Source organism: Sebastes umbrosus, chromosome 7 (assembly GCF_015220745.1).
Source record: "Sebastes umbrosus isolate fSebUmb1 chromosome 7, fSebUmb1.pri, whole genome shotgun sequence".
NCBI lineage: Eukaryota > Metazoa > Chordata > Actinopteri > Perciformes > Sebastidae > Sebastes > Sebastes umbrosus.
The window spans coordinates 24,531,082-24,555,918 of NC_051275.1; the positions used below are offsets into that span (position 1 = coordinate 24,531,082).

Consider the following 24,837-nt stretch of genomic DNA (forward strand, 5'->3'; position numbering starts at 1 on the left):
CTAACTAGCAGATGTTTGCATGCTAACACGCTAAACTAAGATGGTGAACATGGTAAACATTACATCTGCTAAACATTAGCATGTCAAAACTGTCATTGTGAGGATGTTAGCATGCTACAGCCTCACAGCCGCTAGCGTAGCTGTAGACTCTTAGTCTCGTTCATGCGATGGTTTGAATCAACACTGCTAATTCTTCTCTTAACATTATCTTTCCTTCCCATCTGAAAGTGGTTCAGAGAGTCAACCCTTCTGTTGGCCAGGCTTTAAGAAACCTACTGTCTGTGGTACATAGCAACACATGTGTAGGTTTGTAAGCATTTACTGTAAAGTAAATGCTTACAAACCTATAAGGACACAAGACTTAAGGCAATACAAAGGATGATACATACAGCAGATAGTGTATATTCTATACATTTTCCATACAACAGACACATCGGGTCAGCTTGCCTGACATTAGCCCCATATGTGGCAAACCCCAAGAGGAAATACAAATGTTATTTCTTGTTATCTGCAAGCAGTTTGCATCCTCCAAGGTATTTTTTGTGAGTGCACGGGTGTTCGCTGCCTGACCAGGGTGAGAACATCTTTGCCCGGGACAAAAAAACAATGTTTAAATCCTGTATTTCCACAAACTGTGCCCTGTGCTGCATCCACTGTCCGAGCCTATTGGAAGCGTCACCATCTCTGGTTGGCAAATGCACTTTCCTTCACTGATATCAAAAGGCTAAGAAATAGTTTTTTCTCCCCCAAAGTCTGCGTTTGTTAAAAGTTGTGCCTTTAAGAGACTACATGAACAGAAAATGTTTGTTGTTCTGTTTCTGAAAACTGACCACAGTTTGTGGAAATACTGGATTTAAACGTTGGTTTCACCCCCGGGCAAAGGTGTCCTCATCCCGGGCAAGACAGTAAACACCCGTCACGAAGATGCAAACCGTTGCCGGATAACAGGTTTGTATGAGTGTAGGGAGTGCCGAGGTCACATATGGGATGAGCCTGACATATACGGTAAGTATAGTGCATGAGATAGTTGTATCAACTTGTGTCATGCACATATAGTAGTGAGTAATACATGACCGTCCAAGCAACGCTGTGTAATGATAGGTAGGATGAAGTCACACATTAGTCAATCTGTAGTGTGTGTGTGTGCGTGTGTGTGTGCAGGGTGATGAAGGTGACAGCAGGACAGGCTGAGGGCTCCCACTCCCTCTGTTCCTCTGGGTCCATTTAAGGCAGTTTAACGACAATTTGGGGAAATTAACAAAAGGGGGAAATATGGCATTACTGTCATAAGCGCACACACACACACACACCCACACGCACAGATCATGGAGCTGGAAACCATAATACAGTTTTCTATTACTCCAGGGCAACCTTTCCTCCTCAATCTTCTTGTCGAAAAACCTGCCAACCCAGCTTCAGGACAGACACACATACATACACGCACACACGCACGCCGTTGGTCGGACCTCAGTGTCCTGTCTTTCTTCACATTGGAACCATTTGGAAAATAACCCATGCTTTTCTGGGAAATGCCTGTGCGGAGGCCTCCTGGTGATGGCAGTGGAGAGAGTACCTCCTGTGGGTTCGCGTTTGTGCCACACACACACATATGCACTCACACACGCACAAACGCACACACACACACTCACGCACACACGCTTTCTCACTGGGGTACATTTGTACTTGATTGTAACAGGATTGCACAACACTCTTTCTGGCATCCTTTGCCTCCTGAAGAGAGTTAGTCTATATTGGGTTATATACGCATCAAAGTACACTGAGAGAAAGAAAGCCAGTAGACTGTAACACAACCAACAGTCCTGAACTAAATCCTAGTTTTGAGAAACTGAAATCATTTGTATTTGGTGTTAATTATTGTTCCCCTTTTTCTATGTTAAAGGGATAGTTTGGGTGTTTTGAAGTGGGGTTGTATGAGCTACTTGTCCATAGTCAGTGTATTACCTACAGTAGATGACGGTCGGCACGCCCCCAGTTTGGAGAAGCAGACGGAAGTTACCGCATGGAACCAAAGCAATGTACTGCTGTGGACGGGGCCAGCAGAAAAACCTAAAAGAAAGGCCCACCTAAAAAAATCAATATCAGTTTAAGTGTACGCTATATTTAGAATATTTTCACCGCTTGATATTAATGCTCTGGACATCGTATAGAGCACCTCTAAAGTATAACTTACTAACTTAAAACCTTTAGTAAAACATCATATTACAGTGGAGACACTAGTTGTACAAACCAGTAACAAGTATACAATAGGACATACAGTATGTAGATGTTTTTGTACTCGGGGGGGAATATCACTTTTGATGCTGATATTCTCCACAGTTACTCTGTTCAGACAGAAAATTTGAGATTTTTGTGATTAATGTGCTCTGGGAAAGAAAAGCACACATTTGTGCACACAGCAGTGTCTCCATGGGGCTTGTTAGTGTTCCAGACTGCAGCTCCAGAGGAAGCAGAGAGATCAGTGTGCTGATGGACAATCAGGGGAAACTAAGTGACCGAGCAAACAATGAAAGAAAGAAAAAAAACAACAAGTTAGTTGGCTGAGAAAGAATTTGGCTTGTCGCTGGACCAATGGAGTGTTTTCATTTCTTTCCTTTTTTTTGTAAACGCTGAATCATTCGATATTGAAATTAAGTTTTTAAACAGATAACTCCTGCACACAAGCACATGTGCTACCGCCAGAGAAGTTGGGCTCCCAGTGTTGTTGGAAATATGATAATGGGGTGATGGAAATGAATGGGCCAAGTTGTGTCTTTCTCAGACGATGTGTTTATGTGTGTGTACCTGTTTATGTATTAGTGCACACATGATGAAGAAAGAACTGATTTAATTCTCCAGATCTAATTTATATCAGATTGGCACTCTACGATGAGGAATACCTGTTACTCTGCCATCATTTTTTGGAGGACATCAAAAGTTATAATTAAAAGCAACAGTTATTTGTTTTAAACTTCCTGTTATTGTGCTCTTTTGCAGCATTTTACATAAGAATTCAATCATGAGTTAAACCAGTGATGTGTTTAGGACATCAAATCAAGGCCAAGTGCTTCTTCCAGACAGTTAAACATGATCTGTGACGCTTGATGATTAAGGAGGGCTTCATATGACCTGGCAACTTTTAATAGTATTACTGTAAAAATGTCTCACTTTGCAAACTGTAAACGATGCAAGTTCTTCTTATGCTGTAATGTTTGGAAGTATTCTCGTGAGTCCTTAAATAGTAAAATCGTCACTGCAATAAAAGGCTGAACTGTGTGCACATCCTTGTGAAGTCTGTGTACCTGCAGCCGGCACACCAGGCGCCCAAACTCCTAAATACCTACTTGGCATGTTGTTACAGTATAAAGTCAAGTTGTACCTTTTCTGGCACTTTTGGCAACCACGTATAAAAATAGCAATCCTACGGAGAGTGCTTGTGAAACATGCCCAAACTGTGCAGTCACCGCATTCTTCTCTCCTCGTTACGAGGTGTGCTTGAGCTCGGTAAGCGCAGGTTGGCTCGGTCTGTCTCTCTGTCCCTCCATCAATCAATCAATCAGTTGATGTCTCTCAGTCAGAGGAGGAGAGGAAGGTCTTTTCTTTCAGTCCAAGCAGTGTGAGTTTTTACAAGCATGGAGAATCCTGTTTTTGTTTTTGTCCACAGATGGTGGTTTTGTTGGCTTTTCTGCCCTAAAACAAAGCAAGAGTGCTGTTAAAGAATCACGTCACCTTTGTTCATCTGTTATCACAATTATTCCTGCGTTGACAAGTTTATACCACTTTAAAACACGTCTTGTTTTTGTTAAATAACGGGTTAGGATCCAAAATGGGTTAGGATAAAACCTCACAGTGTAAAGTTATAATATGCAAGAATTTTGTAATAAACAATGTATACTGATACAAAAATAAACTCTCAATCACTTATAACCCACTAGAAGTGTGTGGCAGTGTCTGTATCTGCAGAGACCCTGCCCTCTACCTGTATTTTCTCTTTTTTACTAATTTTGCTGTGTTTGTGACCTTAATGTGTGTCTAGAAGGAGCTTTTGTGCCCCACATGGGCGTATAACCCCCAGCCAATAACCGCGCGCTATGTGTGCAGCCCGTTCAGGTCGTCAAATACCGCTGTTTGCACACCCCTTGGTGTCTAATACCGAGGCACAAGCATTATACAGCGAACAGGAAGTCTGCCATTCGGCTGCATTCATTCAAAATCCGGCTACTCTGTGTGTTCCCGCAGGGTTGTGCACTGTTTGTGTCGTGTTTGTTTGTGCTTTAGAACGTAACCGCCGTGAAACAATCAGAAAATAGCGTTTTATTTCTGTGATTCATTGCTTTCTTTTCACTAACGGCGCTCCCTCTCTTCATTCACTCTATAGCTCTCTCGACCATCGCTGCTCTCTCTCTCTCTCTCCCTCCCTCGCTTGTTGAGCCGAGGAGGATTGGCCAACTTTGAATGCTGTGTGTTTACAAACAGCAACCGACAACGGCTACATATTATGTCTTTAAAGGTACCACCTGAACGGGCTGCACACCCTACGCGCTGTTATTGGCCCATTATACCCCCACGTGGGGCCCAAAGGCTGTTTGATGACTTGCAGAAGCATCTCGAGTAAATCAAAATAATAAGAAAAGAGAAAATACAGGCAGAGGGCTGCAGGGTCTCTGCAGAAACAGACACTGTCACACATTTCTAGTGGGGCATAAGTGATGATTGAGAGGGATTATTTTTGTATCAGTCTATACATTGTTTTTTGGTTAATTCTTGCATATTATACCTTTTAAATAGTGATTAAATGAAAGTACATGTTGCGTTTACAGGGCTATATTGAGTATGATATTGCATATTACAGGAAATGGTAAATATTAAATAGATGTATGAGGCTTCCTTTGAGAATACAATAAATATGTGTAGCAGAGGGTTAAACCTTGTGAAATATTATTGTCAGGGGGTGAACAGATTGTATATGCTCTTGATACATTTTACAAAAAAACAGGCTGAGAATGATGAACTGTCTGTATGTGTTTTATTACACAGAAATGCCAAGTTTTCAGAGAGCATGTGTTTGTATTTAGTATTGTTTGTCCTGATTTAGAAGCAAAAAAATTGCACCAAACCCCCCCAAACTGCTTGGAATTGTAAAACTAATGTGTGTCAAATTACACAAAATACACTATTTTTTTCACCAAAACACATGTATTGACACAATATTTTCAAGCCGTCTTATAACACAACACTGGTTCCATTATTAGTAATTTTCAGTGCACTCAGAAACAACCAACAACATTAGAAATAACAATTAAACTGGATGTTTTTTTGTACAATAAGTCAACTTGTTGGCAATCTCATTCTTTCTTTTCATATTTCTTTGTTTAGTTTTATGCTGGGACCAGCATGAATCATAACACCAGATATTATGATTTTAACATCTTGTCTCTCTCTCTTTGTTGTCTCCTTTCTCCAGACTCATGCTCACAGTGTGTTGGTCTACCTGGTGTCCTGTCTGGGCAGCATGGAGCACAGCTTTCACCACACACTGCTGCTGGAGATCAGAGCTCTGACCGACCGCTACCCTTCTTTACTGGGAGGCTGCGGTAAAGACATCTACCGGATGAGCAACTCGTTCACTGCTATAGCCCGACTGCTGGGGAGAAGACTGGAGGAGAGCACGGCCATGCACTGCAGGTTAGGAGACACACATTTATAGGCTGTGTTTTCATCCTCTTATGTCTTTTTTTCCCTCTTGTTTATGATAGATGGATGGATGGATGGATGGATATAAAGTGTAAACTACTGAAATTTAGAGGTGGTGATAGGGATTCTTTTTTATCTTTGAACACTATCTAAGCCCTTGCAGCCCTAGCCCTATCTTTTAGAAAAAACGCCTAAAATAATATACCCAAAATGAATCAGGAATAGCTCCTCAACCATAAGGCTGATACGCGTATATCTGGTCTCCTTTGAAAGGTAAGACGCTAATGAATATGAATCCATTTTAAGTAAACTTAACTATATTACCATTCCAGAGTAAATGGAGATGCAATTAAGGAAAAACTAAGATTTTCATTCTCACCTAGTATAAAATCAAAATTTCTCATTTCCAGCAATATCAAGCATGATATTGTACTTATGAGAACATTATCACAGATCTTTTGATCACATCTCGTTCTTACATTCACAAAGTTTATATCTGTACGACTTTATTGTTAAAATACTTCGTAATAACACATAGTGTGGACAACATGCAATAGGTTTACAGATTCTGAAAGATAAAAACCTCTGGTTTTCAAAACAGTGTAACATTCATTTCTTCTATAAATAGATTATTATTGGGACACCAACAAGTAGTTCTAGACCACTAGAGATTCATTGTTAATGCTGACAAATTTCTTTGTTCATATTCTTATTGGTGCTTGTAACATAAACTGTCCGCTATTTCTTCACATTATTTAAAGGAACTGACAGCCTATTTTCTTAACCAGCTTCTTACAAAGACTGATGGGTTTGTCTGTTTTTTGTTTTGCCTGTGTTTTCATCACTGGTTTGAAGTTGGAAAAATGTGACGTCACGTACTTCACCAGTCAGCAGTTATGGTTGTTTGCTTGTGTTGAAAGGCCACTGTTTTTCAAATCTGATTCAATCTGCACACAGCTCTGATGAAGCAAATTTTGAAAATCTAAACTTTGATTGTTGCTTATTTACTCATTACCTTTTTAGGGGCTTTAAATGTTGTTGATAAATGACATAGGATAAATCATGCCAGTTGTAAACAACTGGATTGAGGAACAAAATTGATAATGAAATCCGTATTAATTAAATAATTTAAATACTGTCTCCTGTTTGAACCACAGGGTGTTTGTATAAAAACATACCTGATTTATCTGCATGTCACAGAGAGTAGAGTTTTGAAACTTGCACAAAGCCAAGATAATACATATACTGAACCCACACATTCAATCAATTTGTGGTACTAAAACCTAAAAAATCTGGGTTTGTACAAACATAATATTATTTTATGTCTAAGTCTGTCCTCCAATGACTTCTTTTATATCATTTCTATATTTACAGTCATGAAAAGTGCTTCAAAATGCAGTATGCACGCCCAACATGTGCATTTGTTTGTTTCTGTGTGTTAATGTGCGTAAGTTGACTGGGATTCATCTGGCTGCAGCGTGGGAATGACACGCACAGCTCCCTCCGAAACAAGAACATGATGTGCAGGATTGGAGGATTCCAAAGTCTTTGCTTGGGGTCTTCTGGAAGAAAGATAGAGGGAACGAGGGATTGAGAGAGGCAGGAGGGTTTATTAGTGAAAGAGCCGGGGGTGAAGACAGAAGAAAAACAACAAAGGGGGCAGTTGGACGTCCTCTTTCAGCAAATAACTGGACTGTTTAATGAAGTTATAAAGGCCACTTGTGGGGAAAAAAATAGGGACAGAAAGAAAGAGAGAGAGGGGGGATAATTCGAGAGCAAAAGAGAGGAGACAGGCACCATAGTGAGGGACAAAGAAAGACAAAGCCAAGTGAGGGAGAGAGACACGTGGGGTGAGAGACACAGAAATAGAGCCAGTCATCGTGAGAAAGCGAGAATCACAGGCTAGCCAGAAGGGGAGGGAGGGAGGCTACTGAAATCCATCCAAATTTGTCTGTCCAGCTTCATCTCACGTGCCCAACACCACATGCAATCCAACCCTTTGCCCTGTGTGTGTTTATGTGTGTGATCTACAGGGTAGATGAGGCGTGCCCGCCGTCTCCCTGTGCATCTCTTCCAGGGGCAGGAAGGGGGTCAGAGCAGCGGCTGCAGGTGAAGATCCAGGCCTTTGAGGAGAAAATGGGCGAGGAGGGGGGACAGGGAGCGGGGGAGGAGGCGGAGGACTCTCCTGCTCCCCAGCGACGCTACAGCCTGAGCCAAGCCGTCAGGGAGGAGAGACGAGAAATGAGATTCAACAGGTCGGTTAGTATGTACCATGAAGTGGCTCTGCTGAGTATCTACTTAGATCTGACTGGATAGTAAGAATTAGTTTTATGAAAAACATACTGTTATCACTGTCACTGTGTAGCCTGGTGGATTTTATTGATTTCCAGTCAAATTAACAAGAAATCCTTTGAGCCAAGAAGTCACTACTCTGTATCTGTTTATTGAAGAAAACAAAAGACACACTATCCAAAGATACAAAGATACTGTTTATTAAAATAAATTAAAAATGTTCATACTGTATGCTGAGAGAACACAACATGGAAGCTCAATCTTGTTATTTACGTTGCAGTTTAGTGAGTTTAACGAGTGAGATAATGTTACAGTTTTTGTTGTGTTTGCTTTGTACTCCCAACACATTTGAAATTTGAAATGAAACAATGACCGAATGTTAAAGTGCACACATCAGATGACAAATCCTTAGCAAGGAATGACTGGCTCTGTGAATCTTAGACATCAGCAGAGGTATCTTCTGGGGTCTTTTTGCCTTCAGTCTTTTCTTGAGGAAGTGGATCAACTCCTTACGGGTCACAATAACTACTTTTGTAGGACGATACAGTATATTGTCCCTGAAATAATTGCAATAAACAATATTATTATTAAAGACTAATTTATGCCACTGATATAATGATAACATAATAGCATAATAATGCAAGTACAGACGAGGGGACAGAAGCAGCGCGACCAGAAATTACAGCGAAACTTGTCTCAGCATAGTTTTTTCTGTCGACTTAGGTGCTGTGAAAAAAACTCGCCCAAGTCTTATAATGGTAGGGAAGTCCCTGCTGTTTATTCTGGCATCATGTGCATGTAAACACAACGGGCAACATCAAGGTCAGCAAAAATGATCAAGGTCATGTCCATATATCGTACAATAAGTCGATAACTTAATGTAATGTTTCTGCTGCAGAACTATACAACAATGTTTTGTCGTAAAATGACATTAGGTTGTCCTAAAATTAGGGCTGTCAATCGATTAAAATATTTAATCGCACGATTGTCCATAGTTAATCGCAATTAATCGCAAATTAATCGCACATTTTTTTATCCATTCAAAATGTGCCTTAAGGGGAGATTTGTCAAGTACTTAATAGACAACAAAAAAGATGCTCAAGCAAAGGCAGACACTGATTACAAAATATCAATATCTTTAGCAAAATCATGCTTATGCCCACAATACTCCTGCCATGTGTTGAAATTCAGACATTTTGCTGTTGTATGGTTTTCTCTTAGTTGTTACAAAAGCATTGAGTGGTTTACCCACAAAACCCTGGAACAAAACCAAACCCTGGAAACCACTTTGGCAGTTTAAATTTTCTGGTCTCTCTTTAGGTCAAAGAGCCTGGCCCTCCACGCTGTACGCTCGCGCTCCATCAACTCAGACACTGGGGAGGACGGTGAATGCTTGGAGCCAAGTCCAGATAACATCTTCTCCAACACACTGGTGAATTCACACTCAGAAAACCAGGAAGCCTTGCCCTCTGAGAGGACACTGACGGGTGACGACTCGCTGCTCATCACAGCCGCCCTGGACAGAGGGGTCAAAGAGGCTGAGAAAGGTCAAAGCAGAGTAAAGGAGGAGGAGGAGCAGGAGGATGATGACAGACTCTTCGTCCATTTAAGAGACAATATGGAGACCATCAGAGAGTTCTGTAGAGACATGGTGCAGCAGATCCCCATACCGGAGCAGTGCACGATAGAAGGTAATGTGAACATGATAAACAGCATGCGTTTCTTTGAGATAAGTACGAGAGATAATTTGATGACAGTTTTATTGGTTTATGCAGTAGGTGGAGAAGAAAAGTGACGTAAAGAGAGCCGGCAGAGGGAGGGTTTGTGTGACCTGCTGAACCTGAAGGAGATTACACTCCGACGTGGTGTCTGGGTTGATTAATGATGCGGTATAAATGCACCTCCTCTTCCCCTCTCCGGTTTCAATCTTTATCTCATATACACAAACACTGAGCCCCAATCAGACAGGGATTTATTTCTCTAGGGGGAATAGTTCTCTTTTAATATTGCATGTGTTGATCAGTGAATATAATCCCGTCCAAAGGGCATATGAGTGTGATTTTTCTCCGTTTACCCAAGTAATCATTACAGCACCTCCTATAATTTATATCCTGTCTGGACAGACACCATATATTCTATATGGTATCTTTGACTTTTTGCGTGCGGCATCAGCCCAGCTGGTGAAGAGGATCACATGATTTTCCTGTGGAATATCTCTGTTATGAGTGGCAGTTTTAGTTACTGACGAGGAGCACAGCAAGTATTTTTTATTTATTGTTTATCTCCCTCTAGAGACTATTAGTCCAAATATAGCCCCAGATCAGGCCTTTGATTTGACATTGAATAATTATATTTACATTGTCGTCTTTGTCCCCCCATCGACCTCATCCATGGGTTTACATTATATGCAAGCCACCATGCAAAAAACTAAGGCTGACCTGAATGCTTTGAAACTTCGACCGTTGCCATGGTATTCAACCTCCAAATCACTATTCGAAAGCTTCATTTTTAAATTGTGTATATATAACTATGTAATAATAATGTATAGATCCCATGAAATAAGAAATAATCCCACAACATTATTCATATTCAACATTAATTATTATTAGTTATTCTATTCTATTAGAGGTGTGTGTACAGTAGTGCGGCAGCGGCACTGTTCCAGGCAACGAACCGGAGGAGATGGAGACAAACAGACAGAAAAACATGCACCACAAAGCTTCCAATAACTTTGAATATTTCTCACCGAAGCTTCGAAGTCCAAAAAATGGTATTCGGGACAACCCTACAAAAAACAAACACAATGCATGAAAAGATTTTGGTTGATATCTAATCTTTGCAACTCAGATTCTAGATGGTATCACCTTAAAGGGGTCAGTGTGATCAATTTATTGTTGGTTTTGGTCTTTCCAGGGGAGCATTGCCAGGCCTGTCCTTTTATTCAGCTGCAGTGAACTTGTACTTGTTCTTAATCTGGAGGGAACAAATGTACTCTTGCATAAAAAACTATGAGCCAAACTGTGTAGGGCAAATGTCATGGAGCTAATTTGTTAATAGAAGAACTAATCAAGGTATAGAGGCAGAGAATTGTTTTGAAGTGGGCAGGGTTATTAAATTTAGATACATCTATATAACATAGTCCGGTTTAAGTAGAAACAGATGAATGTTATGTATACAGCAAGTACAAGTATATGTCGGTGCAGATTTCTGTGTGTGCACTCATGCTTTCATACCTTAGTTGTAGCAGTGTGTGCTGACAAGAAAAAAGAGGGTCAAGCAGTTCATGTGAAAAAACAATGAAATGAGAAACCTCTTGCGTCTCCAAACTAATCTAATCCACTTTCTCAAACTTTTTAATCCATTTTCACATTTCCCCTCTGAATCTTCTCATATTCAGGGATTTGATATTTTATTTTCGTTCATGTGATTTCTGCTTATTTTCCATTTTTCAATTCGATTTGCTCCACTTGATTTAAGACTTCATTGTCATCTTGTACTGTGGCAGCGGCTGTTCACCTTTCCCATATTAAATTAGATTTTTTTAAACTTGATCCAGTCCCTCCTGAAATGATGAATCTTAGCTTAAAGGGATAGTTCGGGTGTTTTGAAGTGGGGGTTGTATGAGGTACTTATCCATAGTCAGTGTATTACCTACAGTAGATGACGGTCGGCACGCCTCCAGTTTGGAGAAGCAGAGAGGAGTTATCGCACGGAAACAGCGATTTACTGCTGTGGACGGGGCCCAGCAAAACATATTTTAGCCACCTAAAAGAAAGGCCCACCTAAAAAAATCAATATCAGTTTAAGTGTACTGGTCTGGTGTACTTCAAAACACCCAAACTATCCCTTTAATGGGATGTAAATCATACAGCTAACGGCAACCGACGGCAACATGGAATATGCATTTGATACATTGAATACACGTATTGTACAAGATAGACACATTTAGACATAAAATACATTAAGCTGGGCAATAAGACCTCTGGTACTTTACACACTTGTTAGGGTGTATGCACAAATTCAACAATACACACCACTTCACACTTAACAGCACACACAGTACTTAAATAAATATGCAATTGGACAGTATACAAACCTTTGTGTATACCTTTGTCTGAGCCATCTGCAGCAGTGAGCCCCACCTATGGGGACACGGCCTCAGTCTTTTGAACATATTAAGAACAGACAAAGCTCTCTCACCCGCACGCGCACATACACACACACACGACACGAGAGGTGATGATATTGTGATTGACAGGAGGGGATGTTATTGCTCCGTCTTTGGCCTTAATGTTATTTTAACTAAGAGGCAGCCACACACACACACGCATGCACACGTGTATAACAGGAAACGAGAAAAAATAACAAACTCCTCCTTTGGCCTCTGGTTAATTGATAAAATCTGAAAATGAATGTAAATATACAGTTGTTAAACACATCCACATGGACACACATTCATCCCTCCATCCATAATTGGTGCTTTGCATTTGCTCTCTTAGTATTAAGCACTGAGGATATGATGTCACAGGTGGTCTCAGCTGGATGATGTCATCATGCTGCTGGCTGACCTACGCTTGAGCTGCTGACCCTCCAATCTCAGGGGATGGGGATTACACAGAAGAGTGCGTGTGTATCCGCCATCCAAACATCTACACACACACATGTTGACACAAAAAATAAACAGCGTCACCGACTGTCTAAGAAACACACGCGTGCTAACGAGTGAAGTAGGATAAGCAGACACACCTTGTAGTTCACACACACACACACATAGTGTCAAGCGTTTCTCTTTCACGATGTCTCCTATGGGTTGAGATAACCTTGGTTTTGTGCATTTGTGGTTTTGTGCCCATGTCAAGAATAACAAATTAAGGTTGGTTTTAAATCACTTTGAGCCACTTCAGTCTAGTAGTTTCACTTTGTTATTAAAACTTGTAGGAGATATCCAGCATCGCTTTAGAGTTTTTACAGTTTTATGACTCAAACTAGAAGATGTCTGATTCATTTAACCATTTAGGGAATGGCACTTATTCACTTTCTTTGAGAGTTAAATGAAAGGTAAACCAGCACCTCTACAGTCTGTAAAAAAAAAAAAAAAATTTGCTGTTTCACGGGGGATTCTGTGCCGCACTTTTTCTCAGCTGGAAGCAGTTGCCAGACAATTAGTGGAGACTCCATCGTAGGTGGAACTGTAATTTTTTGCCTGTGTATATAGCCTGCTTTTTGTTCATATGGATGTTTGCCTGTCAAAGACTTTATAGATAAAAAACGTTGCATCAATAAAAATTTTGGGAGCGTGCAAATTTCATTGGGTCTCATTCACAAACAGTGCATCCACCCTAATTTGTGCTAAAACCGTGCGTTCGAACGTTTTACACATAAATCCAGGATTTTTGACTAAATACGTAGCAGATTAAACCCATTTAATTAAAAAGGCTTTAATGTTTTATTGATACTTTATTAAGTTTTTGCCTATAATGATCGGCTACTCCCACCAATTTCTACTGCCATGAAATTGTGCATATGTAGCCAATGTTCAGGCGTGCAATTCTTTTGATGATTTGTTAAGGGGCCATGCTTCTCTCTGACAATAACTTCACCACAAAAGTTGGCCGGTGTGCTTGTATTATGAATCTGATGGTAATTTTGCACTCACACTTATTACAGCTGGGGTTGAATGTGCATACTATCCACATTCTCAATCCTTTCATCTAACCTTCCACAATTAAGTGAATAAACTTATTACCAAAAATGTGTAATTATTGCTTTAAAAACAGAAGAAATCCTGATCTTCTTTTACCAGTGAAATCAGCAGTGCTGCATAAAATCCATTTTTAAAAGCTTATCATACAGCTAAAAGAACATCCATATCATTTTACGTTGTCTTTATGGCATACAATAAAAATGAAATACTAAAATGAACTCCAAAAGAAACCATTATATAATTTTGATCTCCACTCTGATGATTTTCTTGTGAAGCACAGAAACATGAAACAGTCACTGGTTTCTCCTCCCTGGCTGAGAGGTGGGAGTTCGTGGGAGGTGGTGGTGAGAAGAAAGGACACCCTCTGATGATTACGAGACGCAGTGTCCTTGCATGCGATGAATCACTCTGTAAATATGTTCCCAAGGTTACACAAGTCCACATGTGCAAGTGGCAGAGAGAAGCACACGGAGAAAGAGAGCGAACTGACTCTGATTTAGCTTTTCAATTTGAGCATGTGCTAAATATTAATTTAGACATTTTTATGTGTTTTGTGTGACAGATTCAAATCGAGGATGTGTGGCCAAGCTGTCGTTCTCCTGTCCTCTTAAGGGCCACTACTGTCTGTACGCCAAGTCCTGCTTCAACCTGACCAGCCGACAGCCTCATCTTTGGATACACATCATGCTGCTGCATCTACAGGTGCACACAAAATGTGCTTCTGGTTTGCTCACTGAAGTTGTATTGCATTGCAGAGCAGAAAGACATTTTGTTTTTATTATTTTTTATTTAACCTTTATTTAACCAGGAGTAAAATTCATTGAGATAAAAAAATCTCTTTTCCTAGAGTGTCCTGGCAAAGAAAGGCAGCAGTATAGTTACACGGTTGCAGGCATAAAACACACACTTCCAAGTCTTTTAGAAGCACTTTAAAGACATTCAGTAAGACCAGCTCTTGAAGATGCAGGTCATTTTGTAATTGATTCCAAGAAGAGGGAGCAGCATACTTGAATGCCCTTTTCCCAGTTCAGTACGGACTTTGGGGACAGTTAATAGGATTGAGTCCTGGGAGCGAAGACAGTAACTTCCTGTACTTTTTTGAAGGATGTAGGTCCGTAGGTAGGATGGAAGCAGACCAAGAATAGCCTTATAAATAAGAAAATGTCAGTGATTCAGTCTACGGGTGGGAGCAATGATGTGTAAGGGCTTTAAAATGTGTAATTAATCTCCCTGGTAGACGGTATCCAGCGTGCATCCCCCTTACGAAAACCTTTCATTTCGCAGTAAAAATATAATCTTTGATTTAAATGTTGATTTTGAAAGCTTCCTTTTCATATCTGTGAATATATAAAGAGCTTTACAGTTGTGAAATATCCTGGAATGCAAAACGCTTTTGCATCTATTCAAATGTAAAATGGTAAACAAGAGTAGCTTTGTTTTCCCATACTTTTCCTCCGTCTTTATCCAAACCACATCTTTGTTTTACGGGGGGGGGTTTTGTTTCCCTTCTGTTTTCTTTTCTCTCTCTTTCAACCAGAGTAAATCGAGTGTCGCACTGGTCTCCAGGGACGAGTGTGTCCAGAGGCTTGCTTCTCTTTGGGAGAAGACGCAGTTGAAAGGAGCTCACAGCTTCCACATGGCTATGACGCAGCACACCACCCCACACAGGAAGGTACTGGACCACAGTGTCTGTGTGTGTGTGTGTATGTGTGTGTGCGTGCATGCTGCTTCCCCTTGTCCGTCTCCAGCAGAGGGGATGAAGTCATCGGTAGTGAAAGAAAAAAAGAAACTCCAACATAGGAAAGTGTCAAAGTTCAACATCCACTTTGTTTAAATATGGAACGCACTAAATGGACAGTTCTGTATACAAGGCCTCTGCTCACCTCGACTCCTCATCTTAATCGTGTGTGTGTTTGTGTGAAAGATTGAGTTACAGAGCTTGACTAAATGAGAAAAAAACGACGTGTGTATGTTACGTGTGTGTGTGTGTGTGAATATATGTGCCCATTTCAGTGTCTGTTTTTGTAAGTGCGTGGATGTGGGTGGTGTTCCTCGTGCTGCCCCTTCATGATGTGACAAGCTAAGTGGTCGCTAGGAAATAATTAGACCCACAAAGAAAATACAGCTGTGGTTTGTCTTTCTCTAAACGTGTGTTGTGGCTGCAATCAGATGGACCAGCTATGGTTACCATATGGAGCATGAACATTCCCTGTTATTCATAAACACACACACATACACACATACACGCACACACCAACTGTACACAGGGCAGCCGTGGTGGAGGAAGTATTCAGATCCGTTACTTAAGTAAAAGTACTAATACCACACTGTAAAAATACTCTGTTACAAGTTAAAGTCCTGCAAAGAATGTAAGTATAATCAGGTAATTGTATTAAAAGTAAAAGCACTCAATGCAGAAAAATAGCCCCTGCGACTGTTATAATATACTATTATATATTATATCATTAGATTCATATTACTTATACGTTAATGTAAGGCTGGCTAAGCAGGATTTTACAGTTGTAGTTGGTTAAGGTGATGCTCTTTTTAACTATTTTGTATACGACTGCAACTAATGATTAATGATAAATGATTAGTCGACTGATTGTGTGGTTTGTAAAAATTCATAAAATAGTGAAAAATGTCATCACAATTTACCCAAAGCCCAAAGTGACACCTTCACAATGCTTGTTTTGTCCAGCAAACCTCAAAATTATTAATAATACTTTTTATTTTTTTAAATAATTAAGAACAGCAAATCCTCAAATTTGAGAAGCTGGAACCATGAAATGTTTTTATCTTCATTTTTAAAGTAACTAGTGACTAAAGCGTAAAATATTTCTAGTGAAGTAAAAGTACAATATTTCCCTCTTAGATATAGTGTTGTAGAGGTAGTAAGTACAATAAAAAGAATGACTCAATTAAAGTAGTAAAGTACCTCAAATTTCTACTTAAGTACTTGAGTAAATGTACTTAGTTACATTCCACCACTGCAGGGCAGGAAGATTCATGCTGTGTGACGCTCAACGGTTCAAACATGGTCGTAAACTTCTGCTTTTACTGTTTTCGCTGTATCAGGCTCCAGTAAAACTCTGATTTATGTGCTTAGCCAACAGTAAAATATGTTGTTCTCAACTGGCCCCAACTGGAACACTCGTACCGTAAAGGAATAGTTCGACATTTTAAAATCTGCTTGCTTGAGAGTTAGATGAGGAGACCAACGCCACTTTCATGTCTGTAAATGGAAAAATATACAACCGGTTAGCTTAGCTTAGCATAAAGACTGAAAACGGAGGGGAACAGCTAGCCTCTGCTGCACCTCAACAGCTCACTAATTAGTCTGGTCTATTTTGCTACACAGACAGAAATGTAAAAACTCTAGATGTACCGACATGTGGAAGCTAGCGTGAGACTGTAAAATACGGGTCACTTCCTGGGGGACGTTTTTATGCACCAGAATGCTTTTTAGCCTTGTGTCAAATGCTTTTAATGTAATACAGACACAGTTTGTGCTGTAGGATTACTTGTGTTTTGAACAGACCTGACAAACAGCCTGAGCTGCTTTTATTGTGATGTGATGATCAGAGCTGGCATTACAGTTTTTCTCAGTCGCTTTGGTACATGTCTTGAATCATCCTTAACAATTGCAAAACAGTAAGTGCGTTTCTTGAAACAATTCGTACAAACAGCACCACGCAATGGATTACCAAATCAAAATTTAAGTCAATGAACATGTCGGTGCCATCAGCATGACAAGTACTTGTGTCATTGCTTACAAACGAGGTAGTCAAAATGCATAGCCATGTTTTCAATAACAGTGTATTATGTCAGTATGTTCTGATGTAAACTTTGGCTAAGGTTTTGATGACGATGGAAAATGGACAAGGCTGCACTGTTTGTATTGTAATTTGTCGACACACCATGTCTTTGCGATACAGAGAAGAAAAAGATAACACTGTTTGACAGCACTGCATAGCGCGAAGGGAAAAATAATAAATATTAGAAATGTAATAGGGCTGTCAATAAAAATGGTTAATCGTGATTAATCACATGATTATGCATAATTAATCACGATTAATCACATGTTCTTTATCTGTTCAAAATGTACCTTAAAGGGAGATTTGTCAAGTATTTAATGCTCTTATCAACATGGGAGTGGGAAATATGCTTGCTTTATGCAAAAAATATGTATATATTTATTATTGGAAATTAATTAACAACACAAAACAATGACAAATATTGTGCAGAAACCCTCACAGGTACTGCATTTAGCATAAAACATATGCTCCAATCATAACATAGCAAACTGAAGCCCAACAGACAACAACAGCTGTCAGTGTGTCAGTGTGCTGACTTGACTATGACTTGCCCCAAACTGCATGTGATTATCATAAAGTGGGCATGTCTGTAAAGGGGAGGCTCGTGGGTACCCAAAGAACATGACAGTGTTTCCTCACCAAACTTTAGTGCAAGTTTGGAGCGTATTTAACCTCCTTCCCGACAAGCTAGTATGACAAGCTTGTACCGATGGATTCCTTAGGTTTTCTAGTTTCATATAATATCTTTAAAACTGAGCCCGCTACAACCTCCGAAAGATCGATTGTATTAATGCGTTAAAGAAATTAGTGGCGTTAAATCGATTTTGTCTTGTTATCGCGTTAACATCGACAGCTCTAAAATGTAAACATCTGAGCTATTTTATTGAGAACTGGTTGATTATTGGGTCATCTAACGCTTCACACATTCACATTCATTAGTAAAAGTCAAGATTCACCTGAGAGCAATTCATCAGGACACATTTACAGATAAAGTCAAATGTGTATAAAATATGCTGACAACTGGTTAAACTGGTTGTAATAAGATGTAATGACGTCGACTAATACCGACCCAGTGAGTTTAATTTTCCAGGGAACACTAAGAAAAGCCATAGAGAACAGAAGATGAGATTCAACAGGCCACGACCTTTACTTCCATCCATATGCTCTGTATTTCCTCTTTGCTTTTGTTCCCACTCTATTAGTCCTACAGCCTCACTCTTGTCACCATCAGCCAATCAGAAACACATGTAGTGGAAGATGAGGAGAGAAGAAATGCAAAAGGGAGGAAAGCTATTACATACATGAGATAGAAAAGGTTATCGATTATGTCTGTACTGACAGGAAGATTTAAAGGGAGACTACAGGGCTTTATGAGGCTTCAGAGATTTAGGAGGGAGTTGTGTATGGCCTCTGGCTACACAGTTTAGTAGTTTTATGACAGAGATAATAGAAAGCCGGTGTGAGCAAAGATGAGCAGGATGGAGGGATGTAAGAGCTTCAAGGATGGATGTGAGATAGATACAGTAACAATAAAAAGGTAATGGGTTTAAAGCATGGAAATAGTAAAACAAGCTGAAGAATTGGTCAGGGGTCAAGAGATAAGGATAATACTAAGAATAAACTTAAATGAACTCCAGGAAATTGGAGAGCCGCACCAGCATTGCCACAACAGACATAAATCTGTACGAGGGAGGAAAGTGGAGATTGGAGGATGAAAGAAAAGGATTTTATGGGAAAAGTAATGGGCACAATTTGTAAAGAACATGCAGGTACTGAGTGATAAGATAAAGCATGAAGGAAAAAGGGAGAGAGTCAAATTTTAAAGAGGGGAGAGGAAAAAGAGATGGAAGTAAAAAGAAAGATGGTTGAAGGAGAAGAAATTAAATATGTGTTATAGGAAAAACAAGTAAAATGTGGAGAGATTAAACACTGATGAAGGAGGAAGTAAACATTCAGGAGGATGATGGGTGATCGAAAGATTGTGAAGAGATAGAATGAAAAAAGAAATTGTGGAGAGGATGTGGCAAGAGAAAAGAGGAAAAGAGGGAAGACATGGCATGAGATATGATTTTAGCAAAGTGGAAGATACTTGACAAGTATTGTTTCACCTTCTGTCTTTAGCCTGGAGTGAGAGCGTTTTGTTGACACAACTTTGGTGGAGATAAAGTTTGGTGGAGGAAGAGGATGAATACCAAGAGATAGAGTAAAGCTCAAGACTGAGACTGGGATTAGATAAAGACATTTGGGGAAGGACAGACAAAAAAACGGACAGGATGGCAAGACGGAAGCAAAAAGACTTATGGGATCTGGTTTACATATGAGAATTGTTGCCTCTGTCTGTGCCAGCTTGAAATGGCCTTATAATATCAGGACATCATCCATTTATGCCCAGACAGGGTTAGAAAAGTCAAGAGAGACAGAAATAAAGCCTGTGCCTTGTTTATTGCCTTCATCCACTCCCCTTTCCAACACTCCCACATCTCATCCATTCACCTTTCTCCTGACTCACACTCCCCTCTCTTCTCCTCCTCCTCCTCTTGCCTCTACCTCCCACTGTCTTTTCTCTCTCTCTCTCTGGTCCGTTTATTCAGGAAACCTCCAAAAAGTGTCTCGTCTCCTGTACCTTCCTCCCCTTTTGTCTCATCCCGTCCTGTCTCGTCTCATTACAAGTCGCCTTTCCTGTAATTTTATCTCTTCTTGTCTCCTCTCCTCTCTTTTTTATCTCTTCTTGTCTCGTCTTCTCTCTTTTTTATCTCTTCTTGTCTCGTCTTCTCTCATTTTTATCTCTTCTTGTCTCCTCTCCTCTCATTTTTATCTCTTCTTGTCTCCTCTCCAGGTTCAAATTAACTGATACAACCTCCTCAACGAGACTAGCATGTCGTCTAACTGACTTCAGAATTGTGTGCCATATCTTAAGTTATTTAATCAGTTAATGAACGATTATTTTAACGGAAAAGTGCACATTTTTTTTCTTCACCTTTTCTAAAACTAGAATTAACTCAGAATATTTTTATTTTTCTAGTATATTAACGTTTTATTCAGGTTTTTAGAAGAGTACTCCACCAATTTAGCATTGCACTATATTGACTCATGATGGGCAGTTTTTTTTTAAGATTGAAATTGATGCAGCAGAACCAGAGATATCATCTTTCAACATTCAACATGCTGAATCGGCCGATAAACCTCCAACACATGCATACTAGAGCCAACGGTGCGGGACATACCAAAAAAACTAGGCAGACAGACGCTCACCGACGACCCAAAACTGTCCGACGGCAAACCGTCAGCTTGGTGTGTCAGGGCCTTAACTCCACAACCCCAGATTATTTTTTCAAACTCAGATTTACATTTTCAAACTTGTAGTCTTGAGCCCCTACCAACGCTGACTCAAGTGACATCACTTGAAGCAATTTATCAGACTTTGAAGACACAAAAGTCTTCATACAACTATTTTTACATATGCATTAGAACTCCCCAGGACCTGTAAACAGACTTTGATGTGTAAAATCGGTGGAGTTCACCTTTAATTAAAAACATTATAACAATAGGTGAGACAACAAGGATAGCAGTGGGAGTATCTCACCCTACTGACTTATTTTTATGCCCCTGTGTCAGCGACAGCCGTGGCCGGAGGCATTATGTTTTGGGGTTTTCTGTCCGTCCATCCGTACGTATGACCGTCCGTCTGGTCTATTCTCATCTGGAGGGAATTTCTTCAAATTTGGCACAAACGTCCACTTGGACTTGTTACAACCTGGCTCAAAGGCTGCAACAAAAATTGGCAGAACAGACGAGTTTAACAAACTAACAATAAATAACCAAACAATTGTGGAAAGTCAGTAGGTAGGGAGCTTTGTTGGTTCTTCCTCTTAGCCTGTTGTTGTTTACACTGACCATAACCCTTTGGTGTTTCTACATTGCATGTACAACAGCAACCAGAGGCCAAACATAGTTCAAAACTACAACTTGGACTTCCGCCATAAGAAAGGCCAGGAAAATGTTGAAGCTGATGCCTAGTCACTTGAATAATGTCACTTTTAAGTGTTATCTTTATGGGGGGAAGTGTTGCAACCTGTTTTACTTAGTGTTTTCTGTTTAGCCTCTAGGTTGATCATCTGGTTGGCAGGCATCTGTGTTGCTTAGCAGGCTGAGTCTTTGTAGAGAGGCTCTTTTGTTCAACTCTCTCCCTCTCTCCTCCCTGCTGCAGCAGTACCTTCGTGATGCTTGGTATCTGATATACATTCATTCATTCATTTACTTCAATAAACTTACGTACATGCAGTAAATCTCCTGGTTGTGCCTATTATTAGGTTCGGTGTTGATCCAGCCATAACTGATTAGAGTTTGGTGATCAAAAGTCAAGGTCACTGTGTCCTCATGTCTGTCGACATCACGCGATGTCTCAGGACCGCCTGGAAGGAATTTGTTCAAATTTAGTCACTGTGACCTTAAGAACACTTTTTTGGCCATTACTCAAGAATTCATATGCTAATTATGACAATTACACACAAATGTCTAATAGGATAACATGATGAAGTGATGACATTTTGGACAGACATGGATTTAAACTGCAACTTGACTGGTTGGCGGAGGCATACAACCACGAGGCGGTAATTCTAGTTTTCTCATATGTCCATAAAATAGCATTTGAAAAACTGAACAAAAGAATTTTGTTCTGAACATCTTTTTCAGATTCAGTACAGCTCTCCATCGTTGCTGTTGTGGTCTGCCTGCAGTTGCAGTCAGTCATGCGCAGTTACAATCTTCCATCTTGATCAAATTATAATGATGATCTACAAACAGCGATGGGGGTCGGGGGGGTGCAGTAGGAGAGAGAGGGGGCGTACTGAAAGGGTAAAGGGGGTTACATGAGGATAGACAGATTATAATCCAGCCATTGTTTCTTCATCTCTTTATTGAATCCACCTCTCTGGTCCCGATGGATCGAATATAGGCTTGTGTTTGTCCACAGCTGCCCGTTGCCCAGCGGCACATTTGTCACTCTAAACACAGTGACTTCTTTCTAAAGGCTCATTAAAACCATATACAAATCATTTACGGCTTGTCGGCTGTGTATTACAGTGTGGTGAGCCTGGCACACACAGACTTTAGTTTGAGGTTTTCTTAATGGACTCAGGAAACAAATGCACACATGAGCTATTTTACTCATTTGATTTAATGATTCACTTCTCATTGTGTTATGCAGCAGATTCGGGCCTCGTGCTCACTGATTTATTCTTTCCACACATTGTTGCTCAACTTCTGACTCACAGTCTGTCTTTCACTGTCTTTCCGCTTCTGTCTTTCCTTTGTTGCTTTTTAGAGAATAGATGTAATGTTATTCATCAGTAAACAATGTTAAAGTTATTTTAATTAACTTGGCATTTGTTTAAGCCTTTTAATCCTGAAGAGGCTCTATTTTTATTGTCTCTTCTGAGAGCCAAGACTTGTTGGAATGAAGGTCACTATGTACATGCCAAAATGATTCAATGAGTAAATGCCAGGAGCAATTCCTGTTTGTCAGCCTCAAGAGGTAATTCTTCCAGGCACAATTTGACTTTAACAACTTGTATCTGTGTAGCATTAGGTCCATTTCCTTGAATGAGTAACCTGGATTAAATGTTTTGTGTCAAAAATGATCACCATGAAGTGGAGGAAGTATTCAGATCCTTTATTAAAGAGGCTATAATCAATGTTTATTTAATAGCCATGTATCAGATGTGAAAACAGTGCAACATTGTGGACACTTTTAGTAATGAACCTACAGAGAATTATCACCTGAAAAAAGCTACTCTTTATGGAGCTTTATAGTGAGTTTCAGCTCATTGTTTAGCTGTTCGGCACACAACTTTACTGTTTTGGTTCACTCTCACTGCTCTCATATTGTCGTTTTCAGCCGCAACAAGGTCTAAAAACCCTGTACACTACCTGCCCAGCAGCAGTCAGCAGTCAGCAGACAGACACAGTTAGCAACTAGCTGGTGAACATAGTAGAGCCTTTAGCAGCTAAAGAGACACATATTTCCCTCAGGAGTTGGTAGAGACCAAAAATAGAGCTAAAAGAGGAGTGAATATTGGACTTACATTCATCAGGTTCTCAGAAACACGACTCCAAATGAATAATAATGTTCTTTCTGTTATCATTTTTTAAATTTCAAGCAGTGGGCAACGGCCGGTTCTGAAAAGGGAAGCCAATGCGGAAGTGCCTTAAACTTGCATTCTTTCTAAAAGCCAGCAGGGGGCGACTCCTCTGGTTGCAAAAAGAAGTCTGATTGTATAGAAGTCTATGAGAAAATGATCCTACTTCTCACTTGATTTATTACCTCAGTAAACATTGTAAACATGAGTTTATGGTCTCATTCGCTAGTTTCAAGTCTTCTTAAATACAGCATGATGTTCATTTAGTAAATGATGGTCCCATTTAGAGTCAAATAGACCATAAAGCAGGATATGCTTTAGGGTGTGGCTACCTTGTGATTGACAGGTCGCTATCACAACGTTGTCTGGTCTGGGAAGTTGTCCGTGTATTCGTCTTGCAACCTTAACCCTTTCACAGTGTGTTTTCAATTCATGAAAGTTAATATTAACATTCTGGTCACCTAAAAATGTCTTATTCAGTGTTCGGTTGTGCTTAGCTTCACCCTCTCGTGTCACTTGCGTCGGCCAAAATGCTGAACTCAAGGCTTCAAAACGGCAGTCCACAAACCAATGGGTGACGTCACAGTGACTACGTCCATTTCTTATATACAGCCTATGGTCTAAAGCTGAAACGGAGATAACCCTGATGACATCATTAGAGTTATTATCTCAGAGAGCTCTCCCCAGTTTACCTTGCGAAGAAGAACCACAAACAACGACACCGAAGGCTTTTCTCGATGGAAAAGAAGTTATTGGCTCTTCTCTTGACTGGCTTCGGCAAGAGTTTGATTGACAGATGGTTCATCCAATCACCTGCCAAGTATTTTTTGAAAGAAACAGTTTCCAATGACAGCTTCTCGGATGGTTCTGTGAAACTAACTATCTGGCGGGTCAGGTTACTCCCAGAGCCACATGAAGACATTATTCAGACTGAGTAGTACTCCTTATGAAGAGTAAACTGAACTTCAGGTGTAAAATTGGTGGAGTGCCCGTTTAACTACATTACCATTTGGTAGTAACATCTATATGAATGTTTTTTATTTTAAAAGTTCATCATGTGTTTTTTATGTGAAATTCTAATATGCAAAGTAACTACTAACAGCTGTCAGATAAATGTAGTGAAGTAGAAGTATAAAGTAGTATAGTATGGAAAAGTACCTCAAAATTGTTCTTAATGTTTTAATTTCTCTCGCTT

General features: G+C 40.0%; 1 protein-coding gene across 1 annotated transcript in view; it reads left to right on the plus strand.

The window, feature by feature from the left end:
* veph1 (ventricular zone expressed PH domain-containing 1) overlaps positions 1-24,837 on the plus strand; it is a 90,604-nt gene that overhangs the window by 42,250 nt on the left and 23,517 nt on the right. Inside the window, exons 7-11 of the mRNA XM_037775194.1 lie at positions 5,462-5,682; positions 7,725-7,946; positions 9,304-9,674; positions 14,250-14,389; positions 15,225-15,359. Of these exons, the coding sequence (XP_037631122.1) occupies positions 5,462-5,682; positions 7,725-7,946; positions 9,304-9,674; positions 14,250-14,389; positions 15,225-15,359 (1,089 nt within the window). The remainder of the gene's footprint in view (positions 1-5,461; positions 5,683-7,724; positions 7,947-9,303; positions 9,675-14,249; positions 14,390-15,224; positions 15,360-24,837) is intronic.